The 26,040-nt window shown below is 41.5% G+C and overlaps 1 protein-coding gene across 3 annotated transcripts in view; it reads right to left on the reverse strand.

Annotated features, from left to right (window-relative positions):
• The window catches only part of ptpn4a (protein tyrosine phosphatase non-receptor type 4a), a 64,385-nt gene that overhangs the window by 16,877 nt on the left and 21,468 nt on the right, over positions 1-26,040 (reverse strand). For all 3 annotated transcript variants that reach the window (XR_014596315.1, XM_083996786.1, XM_083996785.1), the window contains exons 2-12: positions 22,040-22,194; positions 14,298-14,405; positions 13,819-13,861; positions 13,002-13,080; positions 11,816-11,860; positions 11,557-11,609; positions 6,762-6,882; positions 6,252-6,339; positions 4,862-4,950; positions 673-736; positions 116-288 (exon numbers count right to left, since the gene is read on the reverse strand). Coding sequence is in view for 2 of the 3 variants with exons in the window: in XM_083996786.1 (XP_083852912.1) it covers positions 116-288; positions 673-736; positions 4,862-4,950; positions 6,252-6,339; positions 6,762-6,882; positions 11,557-11,609; positions 11,816-11,860; positions 13,002-13,080; positions 13,819-13,861; positions 14,298-14,405; positions 22,040-22,177 (1,001 nt within the window). In the remaining variant the exon portion in view is untranslated. The remainder of the gene's footprint in view (positions 1-115; positions 289-672; positions 737-4,861; positions 4,951-6,251; positions 6,340-6,761; positions 6,883-11,556; positions 11,610-11,815; positions 11,861-13,001; positions 13,081-13,818; positions 13,862-14,297; positions 14,406-22,039; positions 22,195-26,040) is intronic.

A 26,040-nucleotide genomic window follows, 5' to 3' on the forward strand; every position in this document is an offset into this window, starting at 1 on the left:
ACACACTCCTGTTGGTGTTTACTTCAAGTGGGACTGAAGCTGGGTGTTTGTGTGTTTTTGTCAATTATCTCCGTGTTCCCTCAGGGTAAGTCAATGTGTGTCCTCTTGCTCTTACCAGTATCTGAACTTTGAGCCCAGTGTGAAGTAATGAGCAAAGAAGTTCTTCTGCGGCGGGATGGGCCGCTCCAACCTGAAGAAGGTGTGGTGCTCCACGCAGGCCTTCCACAGGTTCTTACAGGCCCGGTAGTTCACCATGTTGAAACCCAGCAGCGTCTCCCGAGTCTCAGTCTGTGTCCAGCAAATTAGGGACAATGGTTAGTGGGAAATGAAAGAAAGATACAAACATTGATTTTTCAACAATATATTCATTGCTCTCAGCAAAACATTCCAGCTGTTCATCTACTACACAACAACATGGTTCCATTGAATCACTTTAGAGTGTTTAATCTGTTATCAACCACGATTTTCATTGATCTATTTGTCCACTCGTTGTTTAACTGAACTATTTCAACTATTTATCAATTGTTGTTGCTATTTCCACACATGGGGTTTGATATAATGGTAGATATATTATTATCTGTTCACATACAACACCCAACTGGGGTGACAGATGGTGGTTAAGCAGTTAGTGTGTAAGCATTTACACTGTATGCAGTGTGTGTGTTTACCTACCGACTCTCTTCTCAGCTGGATGAAGAACTGTTTGCACTTGAAGGAGATTTTCACTATTTTCAACCTGGAAGCAGGAAGAGGAAAAGAAAAGAGGGAAGTTTATGTCTCGGTCAGTGAGCTCATTACCTGCACCGAGACACTGATTTTAAATTGTTACACAGAAGTGTGCTACTGGTGCACATATACCATCACAAAACTGCGATAATCATGAATGAAATGAATATGGTTTGAATCATATTTGATGATGTATTTGTCATTTGTGATCAAGGGGGCAGTTGTCTGTTTGAGAGGTGAAGCTCACTTCCGCGTTCAAAAAACTGCAATCCCCTCGGCTTCCTCTGGGGGCTGGCTCCAGAAGGGAGCAACTCAAATTGAGCCCCATGTTAAAATAGCCAACTTTACAGCTTAAAAAAACATATTTACAGCCTGGTACATTTTATTTTTTTCCTCTCAACCGATAGTTTTTACCCCCGCACACACTCTGAGGGGGGTGAATTTTTTTTAAACTCTACCGTTTTACTGTTATTAGGTTAAAATTCTGGCCAATTAGGGCGCAGAACCGTTGAGTGACAGGTCCGGAGACCGCTGCTTCGAGGCCAGTGGGCGGGTTCTCGGCCGGCTAACCGCCGCACCTCTCCAAATATGGCAAGTAGAATCCAACATGGCGCAGCTCAAACCCCCGTCGTAGCGGCACAAAACAGACTCCCCCAAACCAATGGGTGACGTTTGCGTCTACGTCCATTATTTTTACAGTCTATGTTTGTGATGCTAAAGAGAAATCATTCATCACTTTTAATTATCTGAAATATTTCCAACATGGTTCACTGTAGAATAGTAGATAAATGTGTTTGTAAGCAGTAACCATTGGAAAAAAGGAATGGCAAGTTATTCAGAGGTAAAAGCAAACATGTATTATGTCAACAAAAAGTGTGAAAAAAGGTATCGTATTCTGGTGCAAGCATAACGTGACCAGTGCTTTTAAATTCCTTGTGTTTGTTGATAAGTGCTCGTCCTCATCATAACTATGGCTATTGTGACATCATCTGATTGAGACAGCTCTAATATAAATCTGTGGTAGCACAAAAGTTAGTTATTCTCATTGCTAAGATGTACACAATAGATTTCTGTTCCTGCTCTTGAGAGCTTCTTACAGTCAGTTAAAGCTGCGCAACTATGTAGCACTAAATAAAGAAATGCTGATTCCTGCCATACGATCTGAGTAAGGAGGAAACCAAATACAATGATTTTTCAGCAGTGTCAGGCAGCTTTCAACAGCCATTTGTCAACTCCTTGAAATCCCATTTACTTTCTATTTCTATAGCTTTAAGATTGGATTATCTCTCTGACATTAAAATATAAATATTCTATAAAGGCCTATCAGTGAGCACCATGGCCTGAAAAAATAAAATCATAGTCCTGGGCGGCTGCTCAGAGTTCGGCATGTTTGGTGTCTTAAGAAACTTTAGGATAAAAAAGTTGTAGGATTTTGGTGTGCAGCCTGCATATGTAATGACTTGACCCTCCAGCATATCAGAACAGAAGTATTTCAAAAGTTGAAATAGAAAGTGTTTGATTTAAGTTGGCCAAGTTGAACCTTGGCCATGCTCCGTATTACTCAAATCTAACATATTCTAAGCACCTGATTCCCAATTGACCATGGAGATTGAAGAACAGTGGGTCCAAACTTTTCTTTCTGGAATAGCTAGAGGTGAAAAACCACACTTCGCAATGACTCGCCAGTTCACTGAGACAAACAACCTATGTGTAACATCGAAACTGCTCATCTGACCTCTGACCTGTTCCTCTTCCCATCACTGGAGGGGAATGAGTTATAAAAAGGGTTACAGCACTTGAGCTTCCCAGTGGTTCAGTGATACCTGTAGCCTCACGTCAACCTGCACATTATCTGGCCGTGCATCTGAAGAAGCAGAAACGGTATAAAGTAATATTCGAATCAGTAGACTGCACACGCACGGCCACAGTAAGAGGTCTGCTGATGAGCAGCAGAGAAACATAATCCTTTCCTAGAGCTCTGTTGTTGCTGTGACTCATCGCTCCATGCTAAATATATTTTACATACTTACTCACACACTTGCATGGGCAAACACACACACGCACATGTGCGCGCGTGCTTAAGCAGGCTGTGAGTCATGCCCCATCTAAGTGTAGCTCATTTGTCAGGCTGCTGCAAACAGAAATAGGAAAAGGGGCAAAAACCTAAATGTCTCTCTCTGTTCACTTTCTCCCTCTATCTGTCTTGACCGTTCCTCGTCTTGCAGGTCGAATGACAAAAAGGGGACAGATTGAAGAGAGTGAGAAGTGACAGTTAGATATAGAAGAAGTGAAGCTCAAGAAGGGATGAAGCAGAGGAAGAGGGAAATCAGTCAGTGCAGGGTTGAAAGAATATGATATGTCCCCCTCTCTCTCACACACACATGGTAGTGGGCAGCTGTTGAGGGCACCACTGTTGCTCTCTAAATTTATCCCAACTGACTGGATATGCTCACACAAGCACACACACGCACACTCACACACAAAAGTCAGTCCTTTTCTCTACTTAGGAAGACGCTGCAGTTACTTGAATTCGTATCCTCACCTAAAATTTCTCATTTTATATGTTTATGAATTTCATGCCCACAAAGTTACACAAAATCATTGTTTTTATAATCCTATATGAATACACACACACACACACACACACACACACACATACAAATCCTACTGCAAATATCCGACTGCTGTCAGACACAGACTGATGTCTATACACATACACACGCTCACGCACACCAGGTGCTTTGTGCATTTGGCCGGTCTGTGTGTGTGTGTTAAGCCTACACATGAGTGACTCTATCTTGTGGAGTTACAGGGGTTTGAGTAGCTACTCTCCCACCCCTGGCACCCATTAACATTTAGCCTCCCACGGTGCAGCAGGAGAGAGTATGGGAGATTTCCAAGAATCAATGCTTTGGAGAGACAACGAGAGCCAGAGCCATACAGAGTGATGAGAGAAAGTGAATTAGACAGAGAGGAAGAGGAGGGCAACGACAGAGGAAGAGCAAGCAGATTTTGATAATGATAATATTTCCGGGAAACCCAGTTCGACGCGAATCCCTAACCCTCCCGGAAAAATCTGGTCAAATCAAATGCATGGTTCTAGAAAAGATGAAGAGAGGATTAAACATGAACATGCCATGTCAACAATGACTGTGGGAGAGGTTGACCAAACATTATCCAGCCCCTTTCTCAGCAAAAAAAAAAAAAAAAAAAGGATGGACAACAATTACAGCTCGGTCCACAGAAAACAAGGGAGTAAAGATTCTCTCTGCTTCTCTCTGTGTAGCTGCGTTTGGTGTGAAAACATCTGTGAAGAACACAGTCTGTGCTCAGTTTCCCATCCACACAGATCAACTCATTCACACCTGATTGCTGCCAGGTTTTTCTGTTGGCCACAGAGGAGCTTCACCAAAGCAGCTGGTTTTCAACAACCTAGCTTGTGGGCTCCCGGCAGGTGTACAAGAAACTGCTGAAGTTCGGATCACACGTTTCTTTCGCAGTTCACACCGAGTCTCTGAAACAGCAGTTTGTTTACCGATACGCGAGCCTGTTCAAAAGAAGCGAGTGCATTTCGGTTCAGTTATGATCTCTCTCTGCTACCCAAACACAAACACACACAAGCTTTTATGGCCCGAGCTAGTGAGGGAATGTTTTTAACCCGAGCTGTCTTACCAGTTTACTACTTGGTCTTCTACTGCTCATCATCCACATACTCTTGCATAGTAACATCACTCCATCGTCATGGTCACTGCTATGGTGATAATTACACATTCATGAAATCCATTACCACTGCAGCTCACTTTACCCTGAACAAGTGCCCCAATGAAATTAAATCACTGATGCAAGCCGGCTTCCTCAAACATAACTGTGGCAAAGTTCATTTGACAATTGTCAGTCTCTGAGCTCACATCAAAATAACTCACTAATTCTCTGACTGTCATCATCACCCCACGCTTCTGCAACCTTGGAGTAATCCTTTAAACCAAGGTCTTTTGATCATCATAAATCACACCGCAATCTTTACACTTGTTTGGTTGTGCTTACTTTATCACAGCTAACTGCCAGAATGGAGGAGAAATGTAAGCCACGCTCGCGCTGAATGCACTTTTGAGTTGTGGATTTGTGCGTCACTCACCATGGAAAGTAGTTGATCCGTACCCTGTTCTTGTAAACCACAATACCGGCGGACATCACCCCGATGAGAATCTCTGTGTTGCTCTGGTCCTAAAGAAAGGAGAGCAGTGGGTGTGTTCAGTGAGGGGTGGTGGCGGGGGAGAAGAGCCGAACAGGGGGAGGAGGACAGTGCAACAACAAAGGGAGAAAAAAAAAAAAAAATGGGCAGAGAAATTTTTGAATAGGCTTCCTCACTGCTAAAAAAAAGTGTAGATGTTACTGATGTAAGATCTGACGTAAACCAACAGCAGAGGTTAAAGTGATGCTCTCTACAAAACCCACACAGAACAAAATGAGAAATTGCGTGGGACAAGAGCAGAGTGTGTGAGGCTGGGTTTGATCCTGGGTCCAATGAACATCTACAGTAAACTATATGTTGTCCAGCATTAGGCTTTTGTGTTGACTGGCTCATCAGCTTTGATGCATTTTGACAAAATAATCATGAATATCATAGGCTAGAAAAAAAGACAGTTATTTATGGCTGGTGAGACTGTTTTTTCTCACTGCAGTTAATTTTCCTTCTGTCTTCACTTTGAGTTCTTATGTTAAATCTGTTAATGTTTTACATGTCTTTGGTTTGCTCTTGTCTTAATGCTTTATTTTGAAGGAGCAAAGCAAAATATTATTATATAAAAAGAAGAAGAAGTGTATTCCTCAACAAACTGATGCATTAATTTACAAAATATCTAACATAAAAAGGACCAGTGTATGAAAATGTAATAAATTGAAAGTGTTAACAACTTTTAAAACACCATACTGCCATTATTAATATCACATGGTTTCAGTTCCTTTATTGCAGTGTTTACTAGGGACTACTGCAGGTTACAGTAAATGCAGTCATTTCACTTCATCTGATCTTTTACAGCGACCCAGAATAAATATAAAATATTGTGTTGATTTTGCTTCTATGGCACAATCTGTTGCTGAATGCCACTCTTTGGCATTTCATTCAAATATACACAGTGAAGCCCCTAAAACCTGTTCCAGCACTGAGATTTCTTGGCGCCTTGGTTATTGGCAGAATGAAAACAGTGTGATATCAACCATGTTGCGACAGTGGAGGAGCGAAAACCTTCCTCAGTTTGTGACTCTGTAATATCAGGTTTGATCACAATTGTTATAGGTGGATATGGACTAGAGTAGACCATCATCTTTTTGCGGGGGTGGTGTGGGGGGGGTGTTGCAAAGACATAAGATTAGAGTGAGATTGCAGATACGTTGCCATATCTGACAGGGTTGCGTGGCAAAACTAAACAAAACTGCAACACAGACCGACACAAGCACAATTTATACACACAGCAGCTTTTAAGAAACAAACACCAAAACAGACATGAAATAGAGACCTGACTCACCCTTGCATAGTGCAGCTCTACCCCGTAGAGCTCCAGCGTACGTGCTGTGTTCAGATAATTAAACTCTGACTGGGCAGGAGATAGACCGCTGAGAGAGAGAGAGATAGAGAGAGAGGGAAAGCAAGAGAGGGAGAGGGAGAGAGAGAAGGGTACAAAGACAGACGGGGACGGGAGGTTGTGTGTGGGAGCACAGGGTGATGACGACATATGGAGAGGGTAAAGAGGAACACAAAAAAACAACAACAAAAAATTATTTCAGAAATAATATGCAGTAAAATATCAGATAAAATGTAGCATAAACACTTTTTATGTTTTTGCATGTGTAGAAGTCACATTAAACAGTATGAAGTAGTGAGCTTTCTCTCATAATAACACAGCTATACAATGTATTCTGCTCCATTACTGTAATTAAAGGCAACAAATGGCGCTAATATAACATGCATCAAGACATTGACCATACGGCAACTTAAAGTGAGCAGACATGGGATGGCAGATGTATTGTGTGCGTACCTGTGCTGCTGGTGATGTTTGGCGACTTCTTTGTGGAAGTCTTGGGGAGGGTTGGGGATGAAGCAGTACTCGGACAGGTAGCCTTGACTGTGTTCTGATTCACTGTAGTCCCCTAACTCAGCTACAGGAGGAGAGAAGGAAGGAGAGAATCGAAATGTCAGTGCATCAGAGCTTTTGTCTTTCTCCATCTTCACTTAATGAACTGAGACAGATACTGAGACCTCAGGGGTGTGAGAGAGGCCTACATTCATTGCGCACAGGTAATGTTACAGAACACACTCAAGACCAAATACTGTGGTTTATAATTAGTAGTAATTTGACCAAGTGTTTAGTGACTGGTTGAAGAAATAAAACAGAAACAAATTTCTATAACAAGCAATATACAATTTCTAATTGCTGCCTTTTCCTTTTGATTTAAACGTATTAAAGGGATCAGTCCACCCCCACTCATACTGAAAATGTACAGCGGTGGACCAAAACACAGGACAAGCAGATACTCCTGTGAAAATGTCCTACAATTTAGACTGCGGATTATAATGTGCAATTTATTAGCAAAAGGTACATTGTGTTGTCCTTGACCTGAAGATGTCTACAGCTAACAGTTTGTGGCAGAGCTGCTTAATACATTTCCACTGCATAACAGGCCTGTTGACAATGGAAAACATTTAAAGGGATAGTTCAACTATGGTTACAGCTGATATACAAATGCATTTATCTTAATTACCCATCCTATCTACAGCAGTATCTTATACCATATACAACAAGTTATCACATCAGACATTCATCGCAGCCCTTTTTTTCTGTTCCCAATGTCAATAAATCATTTGGTAGAAGAGCTTTTATGTTTAAAGCACCTGCTGATTGGAACAACCTTCCTGCTAATATCAGATCCATTTCCACTCTTTGTACTTTCAAGCATGCCCTGTCTTTTCATTTCATGGTGACCTGTTCCTGTTTTCCCTGAAGACTAATTTCTGATTTGTTGATCTGTTACTATTCATTATATACTGTCATTTTAGTCCCAGTATTGACTTTTGTGGCCCTACTATGGTTGTTTTGTTTTGTCCCGATGTAGTTATAATAACTGTGGTTTGTCCTTGTTTGTACTGTTGTTTTTGTCTTTTGGTTTGCTTGTTTATTTGTCTGTTTTTCTATATTGTTGAGTACATGTTTGTCTGTTGAATCTATGTCTGTTTAAATGTTTGGACCCCCTCGAAAACGAGATGATACATCTCAAGGGGTTTTATCCAAATAAACAAATTTCAAACAACATTTTGGCAAATTAGCCCATTGCCATAATGCCTATAGTTTTAGGAGTAGGTTCATTACCTTTAATTGTCGGTGCAAACTATTTTTAGAATGGCAGAGCAGAGCCGTGAGCTGCTCAGAGCTACGCTACGGAGGCTAATGGACTTTCTTGGTTTCCCTCATCAAATACACAATCCAACAACTCCAAAACGCTCTCGTAGTTGTGACCTGCACATTCACCACGCCATGAGATAATAACGGAACATTACGAGACAGACTTGTTTTCTAGGCAAATGCAAAGACTGCTTGATGAAAAACTGCCCCCGACGGGAACGCACATCATCGGTTTTGCATGAATTTGCCTCTAAAACAACTCTGTCTCGTAACGTTCCATTATTATTTCATAGCGTGGTGAATGTGCAGGTCACAACTTGTTCACCAGAGCGTTTTGGAGTTGTTGGATTGTGTATTTGATGAGTTTGCTGAGGGAAACCAAGAAATCCCATTAGCCTCCGTAGCGTAGCTCTGAGCAGCTCACGGCTCTGCTCCGCTGATCGAAAAATAGCTTGCACTGACAATTAAAGGTAATGAACCTACTGCTATGACTATAGCGATTATGGCAATGGGCCAATTTGCCAAAATGTTGAACTATCCCTTTAACAATGCTGACCAAAATCACCTTAAGTGATACACATTTTCAAGGTGTGCATTTTGTCTCATTATTAACCCAAACAGAGCCAAACAGCTGGCACACAGATACTTTTTTTTTGTCATTATATTTCACTGAACTGCCACTTGATAATCAACCCCCTTTTTCTCTACACCTTCTCAAACAGCTCAAACACCTAGCTACACTTCCTGGTATGTTTACACAAGAAGGTGTGGAAACAATGCATCTCCACACCCAAGCTGTAAATTTTCCTCACAGCCTCAGGCAATCCTTTTGTATTAAGACAAGTGAACATCACCACAGCAAGTATCAAATGTGCACTTAGTATTGAAGCTTATAGAAAATGCCAGCAGATTATAAGCAGAGTGCTTCTTGTGTAGTACAGTAATATCCTGTTATTTTGAATATTATGTTGTGTACAAGTGGGCGCGTGTGTGTACGTGTGTTACTAGATGTTACAAGGCCACATAAGTCTCCACCATCATACTACGATCCCTCCATTGTGTGTATCTTAAAGAACAGATCAAATCATAAATGGAAACTATACAGCCGGTCACTTAGGATTACCATTCATGTTTTGGCCACTTTCTTAAAAAGAGTGTACTTCATATAGCAGATGAAGAGAAGCTTTAATATATGACAGTAAAAAAAACAAGATCAAATCGATAAAGCTGTGAGAAGAAATTGATTGCAGATAAAAGGAAGAACCACAAAGAGTGAAACGATACGCAGGTCTCTGGAAGCTTCCAGAGCCCTCAGAGAGAAGGAACGCACCGAGCCATTAGCTCAGCAGCAGCTAGCAGTTGAAGCTCAAACGCATCAATTCACTCAAGTAGTCCCTGGACTAACCTACTAGCCAGTAGCCTAAGCATATTGACTAATGAATCGATTCCAGCTCACCCACATATTGATGTGCACACAGCTCCAGGGAGAAATATATGTACAGTCAATAGCTTATGTCTCAGAACCCTAGGTTAACGTTGGCTCTATCTTATGCCGCTGTTACTGCTTGAACAATGTTCAATGTTAAGGCCAATGAAGCACAAAGAGCAGCTGACAACTTGATCTTTCTTTTTATATTCATCACTTGATGTGAAATCCATACTCTGCTATAGATTAACTCAAAGTGGGAGAGGTTAGCTTGAGCTCAGGGTCATTGTAATGATGCTATTGACCAACAAAGCACAAACAAGATGTTCAAGTCTCCATTTGTGATGATGGATTTACATTCGCTGAGGGTAATTTAGTCCAAATCTGAATGTATTATGTGTGTGTATGTGCCTGTTTTGTGTGTGTGGACACAGGACAGAGAACCTGACTGTGTGTTTATTCCCCCCAACATCAATCTCTGTCAGTATAGAATAAATTAATAAATGCGACACAATGCAACTGTATGAAAACCAGCTTGTTTGTTTGGTGATGTAACATCTTTGTAGAAATAAAAACATACTGATATCTACAGCTTTTGTACAAACAAACAAAAGTGCCATTTCTAGATTTTGTTTTTTGTTGTTGTTGTTTTTCTTTTTTGCAAAAATGTGTTCATTACAGAGGATGGGGTTGCTATGGTTTCCAGACAGTGTTTGGTAAATTTTAAACAACAAAACAACAATTTTAGGTCTACTGGGTGGGATTTGTGATGTTTTGAGAATGCAAAGCTTTAGTGTGGGATTTGAAGTGATCTGCGCTGGCACTTTGAGCCGAGCTAACTGAATTAGCAGCATAGCAGCTGCTTCAAGTCGTTTTTTCCAAAAGCAAACATTTATCTTCATAATCTGGGCTGGCACTGAGCGAAGTGACAACACGGACGTAGCTGCAGACTGCGTGTGTAAGCGTGTTTGTGTGTCTGTCTGTGTGTGTGTGTGTGTAAGAGCAGTAGTGTCATGATGTTGGTAGACTAGGCCAAATCGCTTCTCTGACCTATATACTGTAGCAGTGCAAATTCCACACAAAATGCGCCAGAGAGGTGGAGGACAGAAAGAAAGAAGCAGGGATGGGGGGAGGGCACGGAAGCCAGTAAAGAGAGGGGAGGAGGGGGCTCATGAGTGGGGGATAAGCAGAATGGGATGAGAAAGACTAAACAGAGATAAAAGAAAGACACAGACAGTGGGCAAAACAGGCTGCCTGGAAACAAAGGGCTGCAGCAAAAGAGAAAGCCCGAGTGAGACACACCAGTGTGTCAGGAGTTATTATTCTGATGACAGAGGGGCCTCGTCAGCTTTTAACCCAAATGCTAAATCACACCAGTAGATGAGACCAGTGTAGAGGCTGCATGCTCGCTGCTGGTCTGTAGGTTGCTAAACTCGGAGGCCAGGAGGTGTTAAAACAGCACAGCAGGAGAACAGCATTGTATTTATTGCCAACTGCATTGATGCGGCAGTAGTTGGGTTTCTATGATTTAAGAGCTATTCTTTGGGTTTCATTTCATCCAGAGCCACTGAGCTTCATCAGCACATCTGAAACGTTCATGTGTTTGTGGTCTCAGCACTAGAGCTCAAATAATCTCACTCATTTGTGTAGCCAATGAGGACAGAAGAAATAAACTGTTACTCAAAACACCCTCTGAACTCTTTGTTCGCCTTGACCCCGGCACCCTTCAATTTGCCTCTGTATAACACTCGGCTCGTAGGTTTGAGCCAAGTGTTATTACAAAGAGGAAAAAAACAAAAACAAGCCACAACCTCATCGAATATTTATATCCCTGAAGTTAATAACAAATATCACCACACAGCTTAATTGAATGGTAATGGCTTCAGAGCTCTGACTCCGTAGTGACCACAGTCATTATATTTAACAGTGTGTGTAGCTTAAGAGAGGCCTAATGAATTGCCTTTCCATCGTTATGTAGAGTGGGTGTATCCTGGGAGCTGTACTTACATTGAACAGAATAGGACGCCAGCAGTGCAGCTGTGTTGTGTGGACAGGGCAATCTGGAAGCCACAGACACACACACACATAAAACAGACATACAGATGATTCAGCTTTGGATCAATACATTGGACATTATAGTTAAGATTAAACATTTTTGTTCACAGCAGTTGTACAGAAATATAGAAAGAAAAAAAACAGCGGTGTGCTTAATTTCACTAAATGTTTGTACAGCAGCATCTAATACACAGAGGGCCAATGTACTCACCTTCCAGTTAATATATCCTGCTTGATCTGGAGAAAATATTGGTACCTGAGGGAAGACCACACACTGCATTAGGATAAGAGACCAGTGAGGCACAGCCTCTGTTTAAATGGAGTATAACATGATCTAAGGACTGATTATAGTGGTGACACCACTAATGGAGGTGCCTGTTGTGTGAAATTAATGGAAAACCTTTAGCGAAGCCATTTAAAAAAAAAAATTAGTGATAGAATGATGTTTGCCATAACTGACATGAAGCAGTTGCTTTTTATATGACTCCATGGAGAGTCCTTTCATTACAGATATGTGAGAGAATGTGCATACAGCATATCTTGCTTGAACTTGAGGCTGAAAACTCACCTCACTGCTCTTGACTACAGCATTGTTTAACACAGTGCTGCTGACACAGGTAACAGCACAGACATGGTGCGACAAGGCTATCAGGAGAGTTTTTGTTGTGACGTGAATGTTACAATACAGCAGATCAGCGTGTCAGATCCAAGGCTCGCTATTCACTGTAACAAGCTGTATGCAAAGTGTTGATAAGGCCGGGAGAGCGAGGCCGCGGCTCAGAGGCTGTAACAAACACCGAGCAGAGAAGACGATACGGCGCTGTGACACCTCCTCTGTGCACAGCGCTTATGTAGAAAGTGGTGTTGAAGAGTAGACCTTATGTTTACAGAGCTGTGGGTTGAACTACAGCCTTTATATAAACCCTATCAGATTCTAATTGACTTTAATGAGTCTGTATCAAGACAGAAAACTAAACTCTGGTCCTGGGAGACAGTTTGCAATGTTAAGATCCTAAAGGTCATTTTAAGAGAACTAAGCCTGTGAATATTCTCATTGGTCCAGGTCATAGTTATCTCAAGGAAATTTAAATCGAATGCAACTGGACTTCGTTATTTGTCTAAGAAGACGTTTCACCTCTCATCCAAGAGGCTTCATCAGTTCATGTACACATCTGACCAGGCTAGGACTGGTCAGTTTTTATATTACCTGGCTTACAGAAGAGGAAATATAATTCACTGACTCAATACACCCATTTTGCCTTTTTAAATCTCGTCCTACACTGACCTTAAAATCATACAAGGTCTTCAATTGCGATAGATGCCCGTTCTTCTCACCTTACAAATAATACTGAGCGTTTATGTGAGTGATGATCAGTGTGTAACAGTCAATCTCTTACCGTGTGTACTCTTCCTGAAGTTTACTGGGGTCGGTCACAAAGAATTTGACTCTGAAGCTCAAGTTGTGGGGGGACCCTCCTACGACAAGCAATGAGGGTTAGATGGATGAAACACAACTTGGCATGAGTCAATAAATACAAAGTGGAACTGCAATGTAAGCTAATACACTGAACAAGCCAGCTGTATTTGATCTTAGGCTTGAATGCTTGATTTAGAGAACACATGGCTGCTATTGCGCTTAGTGCGCTTTCATCTCTTATTATCCATACACAATTTCTACACAAATCCGAACATGCTACAGGCATTACCGATGTAACTTAAACAAATCCTTTTTTTTTTTTTTTTTTAAATAAGCCTATATTTATACAAAAAGCATCAGACTCTATTTTTAGTACTGTGTGAAAGACAAAAATCCTGTGGTTACTCCTCAATGAGTCAGTCACTCAGTCAGCAGGAAAACAGAGTTGAAACACAGTTCAATCATTGCTAGAGGAGGATTTGCAGATCTCGTTTGGGCTACTTCTCAGCTCAACATGCTACAAATTCCTTTACTCATTATGAAAAATAAGAGCAGGGTTGAGATGAAGTTTAATCACTGCTAACGGCGGATTGCTAATTTTAAACAACGCTCGTTGTGGATTGGAGACTTTTTGCTTGAGGTTGGAGTGTGGATTTCCTAAACCATCGCTGACGCTACCATACAGCTGGCGAATTTGCGAAATTCAAGCAGTTCAGTTTCAGTTCGCTTTGGACTCTTCAGTTTAGTTAAGGGGGGGGGGGGGGGGGGGGGATGTGTGTGTTGTGGATTTCACCTACTTTTTAACTGTTTCCTGATGGGCTTGTTGGGATCGAGCCAGCGCTGTAAAATATTGATTGAGAGACACTTAGAGACACCGTAACGCTTCCACATCATGACTACACAGGCTAAATTATTCACCAATAGCCACATACACACACATACACACCTGTCAGAAATGCTCAAACACTGAACGCACAGGAACAAACACACACGCCAGCATATATTCACTGTCACATAAATGTAAACTCTAAAGAGTTATTTTCACACTGATGGAATACATCTGACTTTAGGACTCCCATTCACATTCAGAGCATCTGTAGAGTCAGCCGCCTACAAGCTAACACATGGAGCCACACACACACGCATGCACGCACGCACCACACCAAGGATTAAAGATGACCTTTGGTAATGCAAGTCAAAGTCAATACGCCCACACGATGAATTATAGCAAAACTTTCAACTTTGACACAAGCTTGAGTGAAAACATCACACTGACTGGTGCATCTGAGGAGTCGTCAGCCAAGTGCAGGCCAAAGTAGTCTCTCTCAGTCAGCTCCAGGTGCTTGAAGACAGCCTCCAGCAACACCTGGCCATGATCCGACTTCTGTGGAGAGGGACAGAAAACAGAGAATGGATTCAGAAGTTGTTACCGTGCCAAAGACTCTCCTGGCTCTTCGCTGCTACCCGAGTCTCGTCGGTGAAAAGGTCGCACAGGGGGACTGGCGAGGAGGACACGTGAATGTGCGACGAACAGATGTCCTGCGCCGTGTTATAGTGAAGACTGGAGGAGAACAGTGATGGCTGGAAACTGTCTTTTCCCACAACAGATGTCGAAATTACTGTATTTGAAAACTCACATTGCTCCAGAAACATTTCACTGAGTCCAGATTCATGTGTGAATCGTCCGTGTTGGGTTTTATTTAATATCTTTCCAACCACAGAGGGAGGAACATGTATAAGAAATGAACTTGGTGCGTGCCTGTGGGCTATTGTCATATACAATATTTATCTTCTTTGTCACTTGGTTTGTTGAGTGACTGTGAAACAACTTTGTAACCACTGAGAAAAGTTACACACAGTCCTAAAAAAAAACCATAAAATATACAAAACCCATTATTCTGCACTGTTCAGCTACTTGCACCTGTGGTTATAAAGCCATCATTTCTGCACTGGGGATACTAAAAGAGAAACCGTCTAAGTTAAAAGTGTGAAAGGCAAAGATAAAGGTGTAAAGAGAAAAAAGCATGTGGGTATACAACTACAGTGTGTTTTATAACTACACACAGATGTAATTACACATGAGCTGGTGAATGTGAATCTTGGTTTGTCTTTCTGTCTTCAGGGAGACGTCTAGGGTCTTTGCCTTCATTGGAACTGGAAGCATCCGACCACAACATGTTACGTTCATGAACGGAAAGCCCAGCTTTAACAAATTGTAAAGCATCCATGAACAATACAAACTGCACTTCGTTCATATATGGAATTTGTGGAGGAGGGAAGGGGGGATTCATTCAATATTAACTTCCTCTACCCAAATGGAAACGGCTCAGTAAAAACACTCGTCATGTGTCTTTTGATGACATAGAAAGAGAGTCAGAGGTTTCATACTGAGGAAAAAGCGGCTGAGAATAACCGAGGCAGTCTGGTAAAAGAGTAAAAGACTGAATCAATCTGTCTGTGGTCAAGCTTGCATAACAGGGAGACATGGAAAGAGGAACTCTTGACTTCAAGACTGAAACAGTCATTAATTTCAAGTAAATCAATGACCATGAGCTTTAACATGGTTTAACTTCTGCTTTCCAAAGTCTCACTGCAAAGGTTAAGATGGGAAGTGCTCAGCTACGCTACATCGGCAATTATGGTTTATGTCATACTAATAATTTGCTATCATCAAATATCAAATATCCACTTTTAAAGTCGCATTACTGCTGTTCTATTTACTTGTTTTTCCCAATTTCACCATCACTTTTGGTTACATTTCACTCACAAACATCTGAGATACCTACAATTACACCCGACAATTAAAAGCAAGGGGCCTTCAAATATGGAACTAGGGAACCAGTTGTACCTTATCAGTGGAGGAGGTGAATACATTGTTTAAAATGGTAGGGTCAGAAAATACTTAATAAAGAGCCACAGGGCAGGGAGGGGTTGGGGTGAAAGGAGATTTAAAAAACAAACCAACAAATAATTTAATAAACAGCTCATAATATCACATTGAGTCATGAGAGAGAGATAAACTGTTGGACCACAAGTGGCTACAACTTGGAGAGAGAGGGGAGGAAGAGGAGAGAGCAGTTAGACTGACACACACACACACACACACAGCTACTGCTGTCGTCCAACTCTCCCCTCCCCTTGTTGTGACACACTTTTAGAGTCCAGCATGTGTGTGCATGTGTGAGTGCATGCGTGTGCGTGACAAATGGAATGATACTTGACAGTTGACATGTTGACATAGCAACAGCCCTCTAAGGATCACCAGCCGCCTTTTAGTGCTGTGTTGTGTGTCTGTGTGTGTGCTCTCCCAATCTACAACTGTCAAAGCTTTGCTAGGTGAGTCAACGACTGTGTTACTATCATGTCCAGATGATTGAGAAAAAGGACCAGTTAAACATTTATCTCAATGTGAACATATCATTTTATATTACCAGTCATAAAAACAGACCTTTAGAAACAGATCATGTTCAACTTTCAAATGAACCAGGACATTTGACTGACCTGGGATCTGTCGTCTACTGTTGTTGAGAATTATGAGTTTGCTTTAAACAGAAAAAGAAAAACAGCAAATGTGATGTGACTAACAAAAAAAAAAAAAAACACATGCTAGACGTGAGGCTTTACCATGTAAGGGTATGCTGATGCTCACGTGTCTGTCATGAGAGACTTTGTGCGAGTCTGTGTGTGTTTGTATGTGTATGTGTATGTGTGTCCACTACTTCCCCTGTGTATGGAGCTGCTTTTCAAGTTGGATGTGTGCGCCCTCTGTGTACTCCTTATAGTGCGCTCCCAGGAAACCCACTGCCACCCTGTGTGTGTGTGTGTGTGTGTGTGCTGGTCCGAGCCTCTTCTGGTATTCTAAAAGCATGCAAGCCAAATGTGTGATCGTGCTAACAAACAGCTATACACTGTTAAAACCGAGCAGGTTCCCCAAACACATACAATTTCACACGTTCTTCCCCTGGACTTTTACACAACGAACAACCAGCAGCAACAACTCCATAGTGCGGACAGCGCATGGACGCAGTGATAGAAAGATTCATAAAGAGCAAAGTAAAAGAGAGCAAGCGGAGACTAAAGCAAAAGGAAGACAGAGAGTCATAGAGACAGGGGGGAAAAGAGAAAAGGAGTGATTGACGACACACTGAGTGTGCGTGCATGTGCATGTGCATGTGCATGTGTGTGTGCGGGTAAGACAAATGCTCTTTGTGCAGTCCACCAGCACCATTGGCTGTAATAGTGTCTGTGTGCATGAGAGTGAGGACAGAGGAGGAAGACTTGGTGACAGAGAGCAATCACAGCACCAGAGACTGTGAGAGACTATGAGAGCGAGATCTGATAAGTTTTTTTTTTCTTTCCCCTTGGGGTTTATCTACAGCGTGAGAGGGGAGAGGAACCCAGACATCAATAACAGCAGGCAGAGGTGAAAGCCAAAGTTGCACTTGAGGGAAAGCCCCGATGTGTTTTTAATGGCAGGTGAACAATAAAAAAAAAAGCAAAATGTGACACATTTATTTTCCTCTGCTTGCTGTGGTTTGTATGTATGTGTGTGTGTGAGTATGTCTGTGTGTATGTGCGTGTGTTAAAGAATGATGGAAATTCAGGGATGCATGGGGAAGCTTGTCCAGACAGGAAGAGAACTACAGGCAGGAGAAGTTCATTCACATCAACCTCTGTCACACTCAGAGAGTCTATATTTCTGCTATGTTGTTGCTAGGCTTAGTTTAAACCACAAATATATCCTCTTATGGCTATCCACCACTGTAAAAGTGTCAAATATGGGTCCTATAAGCGGGGACTGGTGCTGGATCAGTTTAGCATAACAAAATGAAATGGAAATTCCGAACATAACACATTAAGTAACTTAAGAGGTATATGTGTACGTTGCACCCAGACAAGCTCCGTCAGACTCCCTCACACCTCCCTGTTTCTGGATGGAGGAGCTAAATGAGCAAAATTGCTCCCACAGCCACGCCCATCCCACAACATAAATATCTTGTGCAATTCTTCACATTTTTCAGTCTAACACATAATTAACATGAAGTAATTTCACAGAGGAGCTGTAGTCTGATCATTTGGCTCACTCAGTGAAAGAGATGGCACGTCAGTTGTTGGGGCATGTCATTAGAAGATGATGGATCACTGAGCATCTAAAAGGGGAAACTAATAGAGTAGGAAACATTATGCAGCAAGATTATGTACAGAAATATGTAGACCCATCTTTACCCTGCTTGTAGTAATGATCCAGGACAATCTATACTGAAAAACTGTCATTGTTTGTTCATTGTGCATTTGCTCTTTAATAGGACTGTGTATAAACCTCATTCCTTCTTGACGTAAGGTTTGATGAAATAGTTCAAAATGTCACTACTTTTTGTACTTTAATGATCAGTAATGCTTGGACTTTTAATTTGTGAGAACTCTGGATTATTTAGAAACAACACGTTTATTTGGGGGCAAAAAAAACTCCAGACTCAACCTTTAAAACAGTGGTGTTGTTTTTTTTTGATTGTCATACAAGTCATGCCTCATAAAAACAGCTGTGTCAGCCCCTTTTTTTTTTACACTGGTTACAACTTATTAACCAATTTAGAGCTTAAAGCAGAAGTGAGTGATATATTTGTGTTAATATAAGTCTTAAATAGTTATATCTTCCGACAGCAATCACTTACATAGAGTGTTTGGACTGAAACATGGGTCTCTCAGTCCCTCTGCTCTGCTCTGAGCCGAAGAGAAAACATTTATCGTATCCTACAGTTTTTATCCAATGAGGAGAGAGAACAGCATGCAGGGCTGTGTGTGCAGCCAAGGAACGCCGTGAATGTGGTGACGTAGCGACGAGGACTGTTATGGTGCGTTCAAGGAAACTCGTATTTTTCCGACCGTGAAGTGGTACCAGTTCGATCTGGTACGAGTTCACCGGTCGGAAGTTACGAGTGGCCGTTATAGTGACTTTCACCGGTAAAACAGGTCGGAAAAACATGAGTGGGTTGCCTGGAACGCTACAAAGTCGTAAGTTGTGACTTGAAGCTGTAATTTACGATTTCAAAAGCCTGCCTGGAACGCAGCATTAGCGAAAACGACCGGATCACTCACTTCTGCTTTAATCAAATAACATCTTAATAAAATGAAACCTTCCCCTCCGGCATGTCCTGCTACTTCTTGTACTTTTTGTGAATAACCGTTTATGACAGTGTGTACAAAAATCACTGTCCCTGTCTATTGATAAAATAAAAAAAGAACCGCCAGTCCATTAACCTGCTGAGTGTAGAAGGAAACATCCTCACAAACTCGTCACACAGACATAAAGCAATTGGTCATGTTAGGATAATATTACAGTTTCAGTTACTAATCAAATTGATGCAGACTTGAAGCATGACCCTCAGACACATTTTCTGTCGCGGTAGAAGAAATGTTAAATTAGTTGGCACAAAATGCCAAAATGTATAATCATGAACAAAAGACATTAAGGGGTCAGAGTTTCAGTTACTAGAAAAACCATAATTATACAGAAAATATGTGACGCTCTCAGTATCATCAAATCATTTCTTACACGTTCTTTCCATTTATACTTCATTCAAAAGGCGGGATTATTTCTCCTTTGCTCCATACAGCTCTAACTTTCTCATTATTAATAGCTACTTGATTCCCAAATCTCTCATGCAGATATCTGGAAGTCAATGTGGTGTGGTTACTATGGTTACTGCTTCATTTGTCAATTCATTCTGAACAGATCCAGCTTCTGACCCTGCTTTTGTACCGGTGGAGCGGTGGGTCAGTGGTGGGTTAGTGGTGGGTTGGTCTTTTTTAATTTCTTGTCATCTATCAGGCTTTAGAGCCACATCAGATCCTGATTTATACTGGTATCATTTCAAATCGCTGCCAAAGACTTCCATCTATAGGATCGTCAATACGAGCCCTCGTGTGCGCCCACCCTGCAGTTCCCATGTCAATAAGCAACTGCTTCTGGATTTTCACTCTCAAAAAAAAAAAAAAGAAATCAAGACCAGTCGGCCAGGGAGAAGATCAATAGAAGTATTGTTGGTCTTAGGATGGCTTGTCTTTCCAGGAAGTTACTGCTGCTGCAGGGGTCTGATCAATGACACTGTCAAAGAGACTGACAGAGACCGAGTCATTCATTCAGCAGAGAGGGGGTGGGGTGGGGGTGGGGGGCGGGTGTCTGGAGCAGGAAGCAGAGAGGGAGAGAGGGAGATCTGCAGGGAGGAATGTAAAGAAAGAAAATGGAGGGGAGAGTTTTTATAGAAAAAGGCTGTGATAGAGATCCACAATCACAGCGAAAAGGAGAATCCTGATTATCTTATGACTCTGCTTCATAGATGTTCAAGAACAATTATTTCAGTGCTTTAACCAAGTAAATCACAAAACCAAACTGGTTCCAGCAAACCGCCTTTATCATGTCAAATATCTCATTTTACAATTTCAACAAACGTCTGAAAACCATGGCCACATTTCAGGAGATATTGAATGTGAATATTTTAACTTTATTGGCCATTTGTTTTAATCAATACTAATCTGAATATGTAGTATCAAAACTAAAATTCTTACAAAAGTTCTTCAAGCATACAGTTCACATGAACATTTATATCTGTTGTACTTTTGGTGGGAACCACAGAAAGAGCAGAACAGAGAAGAGTGGCAGGAAGTGAAAGACTTGAAAAAGAAATGAGTGTGAGAGAGAACCTGAAAAGTCAAACACGGCTTTTTCTCTAATCACCTGCTTCTCTCTTACAACTGAAATACAATTACTCTTCAAAAAAAAAGAAGAACATTTTAACGTCTTCATAATGTGCACATTATTGTTTGTGCATTTCTGTGAACGCACATAAAAATGCAGGTGCTCACACACACATACAGGATGTGATGTGTCAGAGGGGATGTTGTTAGAGGATTTGTATTTTCTGACTCACAAAGGGAATTTCCCGCTTTGTGCTGTCGCAACTCTTATCAAGCGCCCAGAGACATGAAGACAGATGAAAGGAGAGAGAGGAAAGGAAGTGTGCTATCACATCAAGTGACAATTTAACGCAGGTCACATGCAACGTTGTGACCTGCATTGGGCACAAAATAAGGCAAATGAGAGACAACCGCGCGTACATCTGCCTTCTGCCTCCCCGAGTTGTGACTGCGTGTGAATGAATCCGTAAGCCGCGTGACCTGCCGCTGTGGAAGTGGAAGCTCAGCGGGGTGAATCTGTAGCCGGTCTGAGAGGAGACATTTGAATTTCATGCTATCACCACGAGAAGGAAATATAGTGTGGGTTGGTTTTTAAATGTCTGCAAACATGTAGAGACAGACAGTGGCTTTTTCCCCACCAACTCCTAAGTTAATTTGAGGTGGGCTTGAGGGGAAATTTACAGTAAATGGGGGTTGTTTGGGTAGGGAGAGAGAGAGAGAGAGGGAGGAAGGGGCGTAATGTTAGTACTTTAACTTCCTGTTTTTCTTTCTTGTGGTTTTGCTTGGGTTAATGTATGGTTATCTAAGGCCTCACTGCTCATCTCATGGACTGATGAACATCCGGATGTACATATATTTGAATTAAAAAAACAACATATTAATGTTATAAAATGTATGGGTTTTCAACAGTTGGGTTCAGATGAATCAATGGTTTTACTGACTCACCCATAAAAGGACAGAGTGTTTGTGTTCACAGTGTCAATAGTTCTTTCTGAACTTTGCATTTTGGCACCCCATTAAAGTGTGCCAAACAGCTACTCTTGCTGCAGCGAACCAATAGATTGTCTGTCAGTCTATCGTTTGATCACTTTAATACTGAACACAGCTTTTAAGTGTCATGATTCCTCAAGCAGGTTTTGCCATAACAAGGGGCATCTTATAAAGTTTATTTCCAATGTACACTGGAGGTAATGCTATCCTCCATCCTAAGTATGTGTACCAGGTCTCTGTGTCCCGATTTTGGATTTTTACCATTTTATCCCCAACCCCTCCCATTTAAACAGGATGTACACTGAGAGACGTGGATGGTGGAGCGGTACTCACGCTGACTTTGAAGGCCTGGACAGTGTTGTCCAGCAGCAGTACGTTGCACACAACCTGTGTGTGCTGCCTGTCTCGCTCCAGCTCCGTCGCCCGGACATTGTAGGATCTGCCAGCAGGCAAGCGGAAGCGCGCGCTCATCACGCTCCTACCAGGGTCTGTGACAAAGACACAACACAGGAGGAGAAGCCAGTGAGAAAAGCAAAAGGTGAAGCTGAAAAAACAAAGTCATCATTAGGTTGATGTGACATCTGGCAACATTTTCACCTGTAAAGTTTACATGCTGCATCCGTATTTGCAAACGCATAGTCACACCCATACATTGCACTGTATATATCCATTTGCACTTTTATACTTTAAATGTGTGTCCTATATCTTTTAGATTGTGTTTTTATTTTTATTTAAATGGCACTGTGGTTGGAGAGAAACACAACTTCAATCCTCTGTATATCATTGTAGATCGTATATCATGTAGAGCAGTATTGACAAATTAAGCTGACTTTGACTATATAACCTATAGGACACCAAAAACCCCATTTCTGTTTACCAAGAACACAGTTAGTCAATGATGTACTTTTCTCTCAACTGTGTTAGTGAAGGCAGCCACACAGCAAGGCAAGTCTGCACAAGCACAGTGAAGACGCAAGGAGCGACTGCTTCATAAGAAAAGAATGTCAATGAGAAGGCAAGTAGCAGATTCCCGACCAGGGGATGTGCAGCCTATACAGCAGCCCAGCACTAAATCACTCACAAGGTGCTATAAAATGAGGAAAAGGTCACTTAGCAAAAGAGCTTCACATGTTTGCCACTCTATTCTTCAGTGGGAGGGAATCTTGTGCAACCAACAACCTGATCCTTTCGCCTACTTTTCGTTACATCTACCTACAATCACTGTAATCATCACTATTTTTTCACAACTAATATTCAAATTAGTATTTTTAACTGCGTCATTTCATCACAAATGTGCCTGGCTGGGGAAGTCTCGTGATTGGCTGGTGAATGTGCAGCGCAAAAACAGTGTCCGCTGGTGCCATGTCTGTCGATCAGTGGGAATAAATAACAATAATTCAATTATTTCCTTTTAGAGCAAACCAAAGCCCCTTATAACTGAAGTCATGTCTGACTGCTTTCCTTTGTCTCCCTACATGGCACACCAAATGAATAACGGCACACACACATGCATAAAAATGCATATAAAATACATACACACTGCTATTCAATCTGTTAGACCATGTGTTTGCACTGAGAGTTTCAAAGTCAGTTCAGCTTGTTTCTGTGTAGCCGAAGCAGTATTTCCTTTTTTTTTAAAATATATATATTTTCTTAGGCAACATACGGTATGCCATTGCTGAGGGTTTTGTTTTGTGCACATCCTGTCCGCCTCCTGCTTTTTTCTCTTTTTTTTTATTCTTAGGTGATCTACCATGACAGAAGACATAATAACTCCACAAGGGTCATGACCCCGTCATCAAGAGCTGCTGTATTTGTAGCGATGGCTCTGTGTGAGCACATTTGTGCGTATATTGTATATATGGAGGGCTCCCTGCGTGTCTGAGCGACTTGTCACTATATATCAGCGCAAACGCTATGACCATGGGCAGATGGCGTGCACACTGTGCAAAGAATCTATTGGTGAGGCCACCTACAGCAGCCACAACAGTCCTGTCACCTCCAGCCATTCATGCTACTCTCAAACATATGTGATTATTATAAAAGTGGTTTCACTCTTCATTGTGGAAAATGTACTACACACGGCATCTTAAACATGTCATTTTCACTCAACACAGTACGAAGAGGGAATCTGCTCACAGAGTACACAGACTGTCATCATTGTAAAAGAGCAATATTGCTGACATAAGTGCATCTTTTAGAATGTATCTGTAGGATCAACGCTCATTAACATTACGACATGTGATACATCTGCTATTTTTTTTTATCTGCAATACAATCACCTCCAAGTAACTACATCATTTATCAGCAAGTGTATTGTGAAAAAGCTTGGTTAATAGTCTGTTGACCACTGCAGAAATACGTATGAATAACAATTTAAAAATGGCTTTGATAAAGGACATTTTAAACCTGACACAACCAGCAAACCAGGGGACCTGAGCAAAGCGTTCACCTGGACTTAACAGATGTTGGAGCTTTGGTCAAATAAAATAAATAAAAGAGCTAGCCTACTTTAAAAAAAAAAGTCTTATGAAGTCAGATGTGGATAACAAGCTACAGGGTGCTCAAGTCCACACTCAGTTTTTGGTGTAGTTCTCGCATGCAAGTTATGAATTGACAATGACTCCAATCAATTAGAGTGCACCATACAGATGGCTTTTCATTTCATGTCAACTACTATTACAGAGATGTGCTACAAGTTTGTGCATGATATGGCCAAACTCCAACTGCCAGTTCTATTAGTGCATACTTTGAATTGTGCTTTCCAGGTTAATTATTGAATTCTGAAGGAGGCAGGCCATTAAAACAGCAAAATAAAATGACAAAAATGACTGAAAAAAATAAATGAATTAATAACATGCCAAAAAATACAAACAATGTTGATGGACTGGCTATGGATTACCAATACATGTGTCCAACTGCCCAATCCACTTCATCTTAGCAAAAGTCACTGGGAAATAGATAGGGAAATCTAATTCACTAATTAACATGTTATGCAGTTTGAAAACAGAAATGTGTGGTCATCACTGTGAGGTTACTTTGCAACCAGCAGAGACTCCACAAAGTCACTCCTAAACCAAGCTAACCATCTCCTGGCTTGAGCCTCTTGCTTCACATCTGATATGAAAGAGGTAAGAAACTCTCTAACATTTGACAATATTAAGAAAATTCCAAAGCTATTGATTTTAAAAACAGTTTGACATATCTGCAGTGACTTGTTCAATGTTTTGCTGTTGTTTTTTTTGCTTCTCACTGCAGCTGCCGGGAAAAGGCATGTCTGAGATCTTCTGAAAAGGCTTTTTAATAAACAGAGTTTCTCTTGTTCCTCTGACATCTGAATGACACCACATTTCACGTCTATGGCACAGCTAATACTGTCAGAAAATGAATAACATACACATTTCACCGACCACATCTCTTATCAGTGCTAGCTAAATGGGACACCACTGCTGTACCACACTGAAAGAAATATTAGCCTAGCACCCACAACATATTTTTTTATAGAGTACTTTGGGTTAGATCTTAACTTGTGAAAAACAGTGACAGTTTAATGTCTTCTGTGACAAGAAAAATCCGCACTGATGATGTCACCAGGGCGACTGCATTTTAGAGTTTGAAGAATTACTGGAATTAATGGGAAGTTTGCATAATTTATTTGTGTTAGAGAAATGTTAACCCACTTCGAGTGAAATTAAAACTGCCACCTCCGACTAACGTCAGTCGGAATACTCATGATACTGGTTCGAAAATATAGAGTTAACCTTCACAGGAAAATAGCAGAGGCGTTCCCTCACACTGCATATTTTAAAAATGTGGCCAATTGTTTATGTTGTCATTTCGTGACTAATGATATCCATCAGTGTCTGTGTGATTCAGCTCAGCAGATGACACTGCTTGCCACCTCTACGTACAATTTCCTGTGTGTAACAAACTGGTGAGGGTAGAGTTTGTAAGAAGTGGGCGTTTACCGGTGAGGGAGGTGCTCGAACGCAGACAGACACGCAAATTGAGTGCCGGGCCCTTTGGCTGACAGTTAACAGGTGATATCCAACGGGGGCGTAAAAGCTGGTCATACTGTAGCTTGTGATGGGATGGTGAAATTAAACCAAAAAACAACGCACATCCATAAGTGCAGGCGCACGGTCGCAGTAATGCATGCGAGCGCACAACCGCACAGTGCAAATGTGTGCAGCGACGCGTGCACGCCGATGCCAGCCAGCCTGCCTGGGAAACGGAGCGGATGGACCAGCGAGATGAGCAGAGAGAGGTATGCGGGGAGGAAGCCATGCAGAAGGAAGGAGGGACTGAGGGACGCCCTCCTATCGCTGGCTCAG

This window comes from Trachurus trachurus, assembly GCF_905171665.1.
Source record: "Trachurus trachurus genome assembly, chromosome: 21".
In the NCBI taxonomy this organism is placed as follows: Eukaryota; Metazoa; Chordata; class Actinopteri; order Carangiformes; family Carangidae; genus Trachurus; species Trachurus trachurus.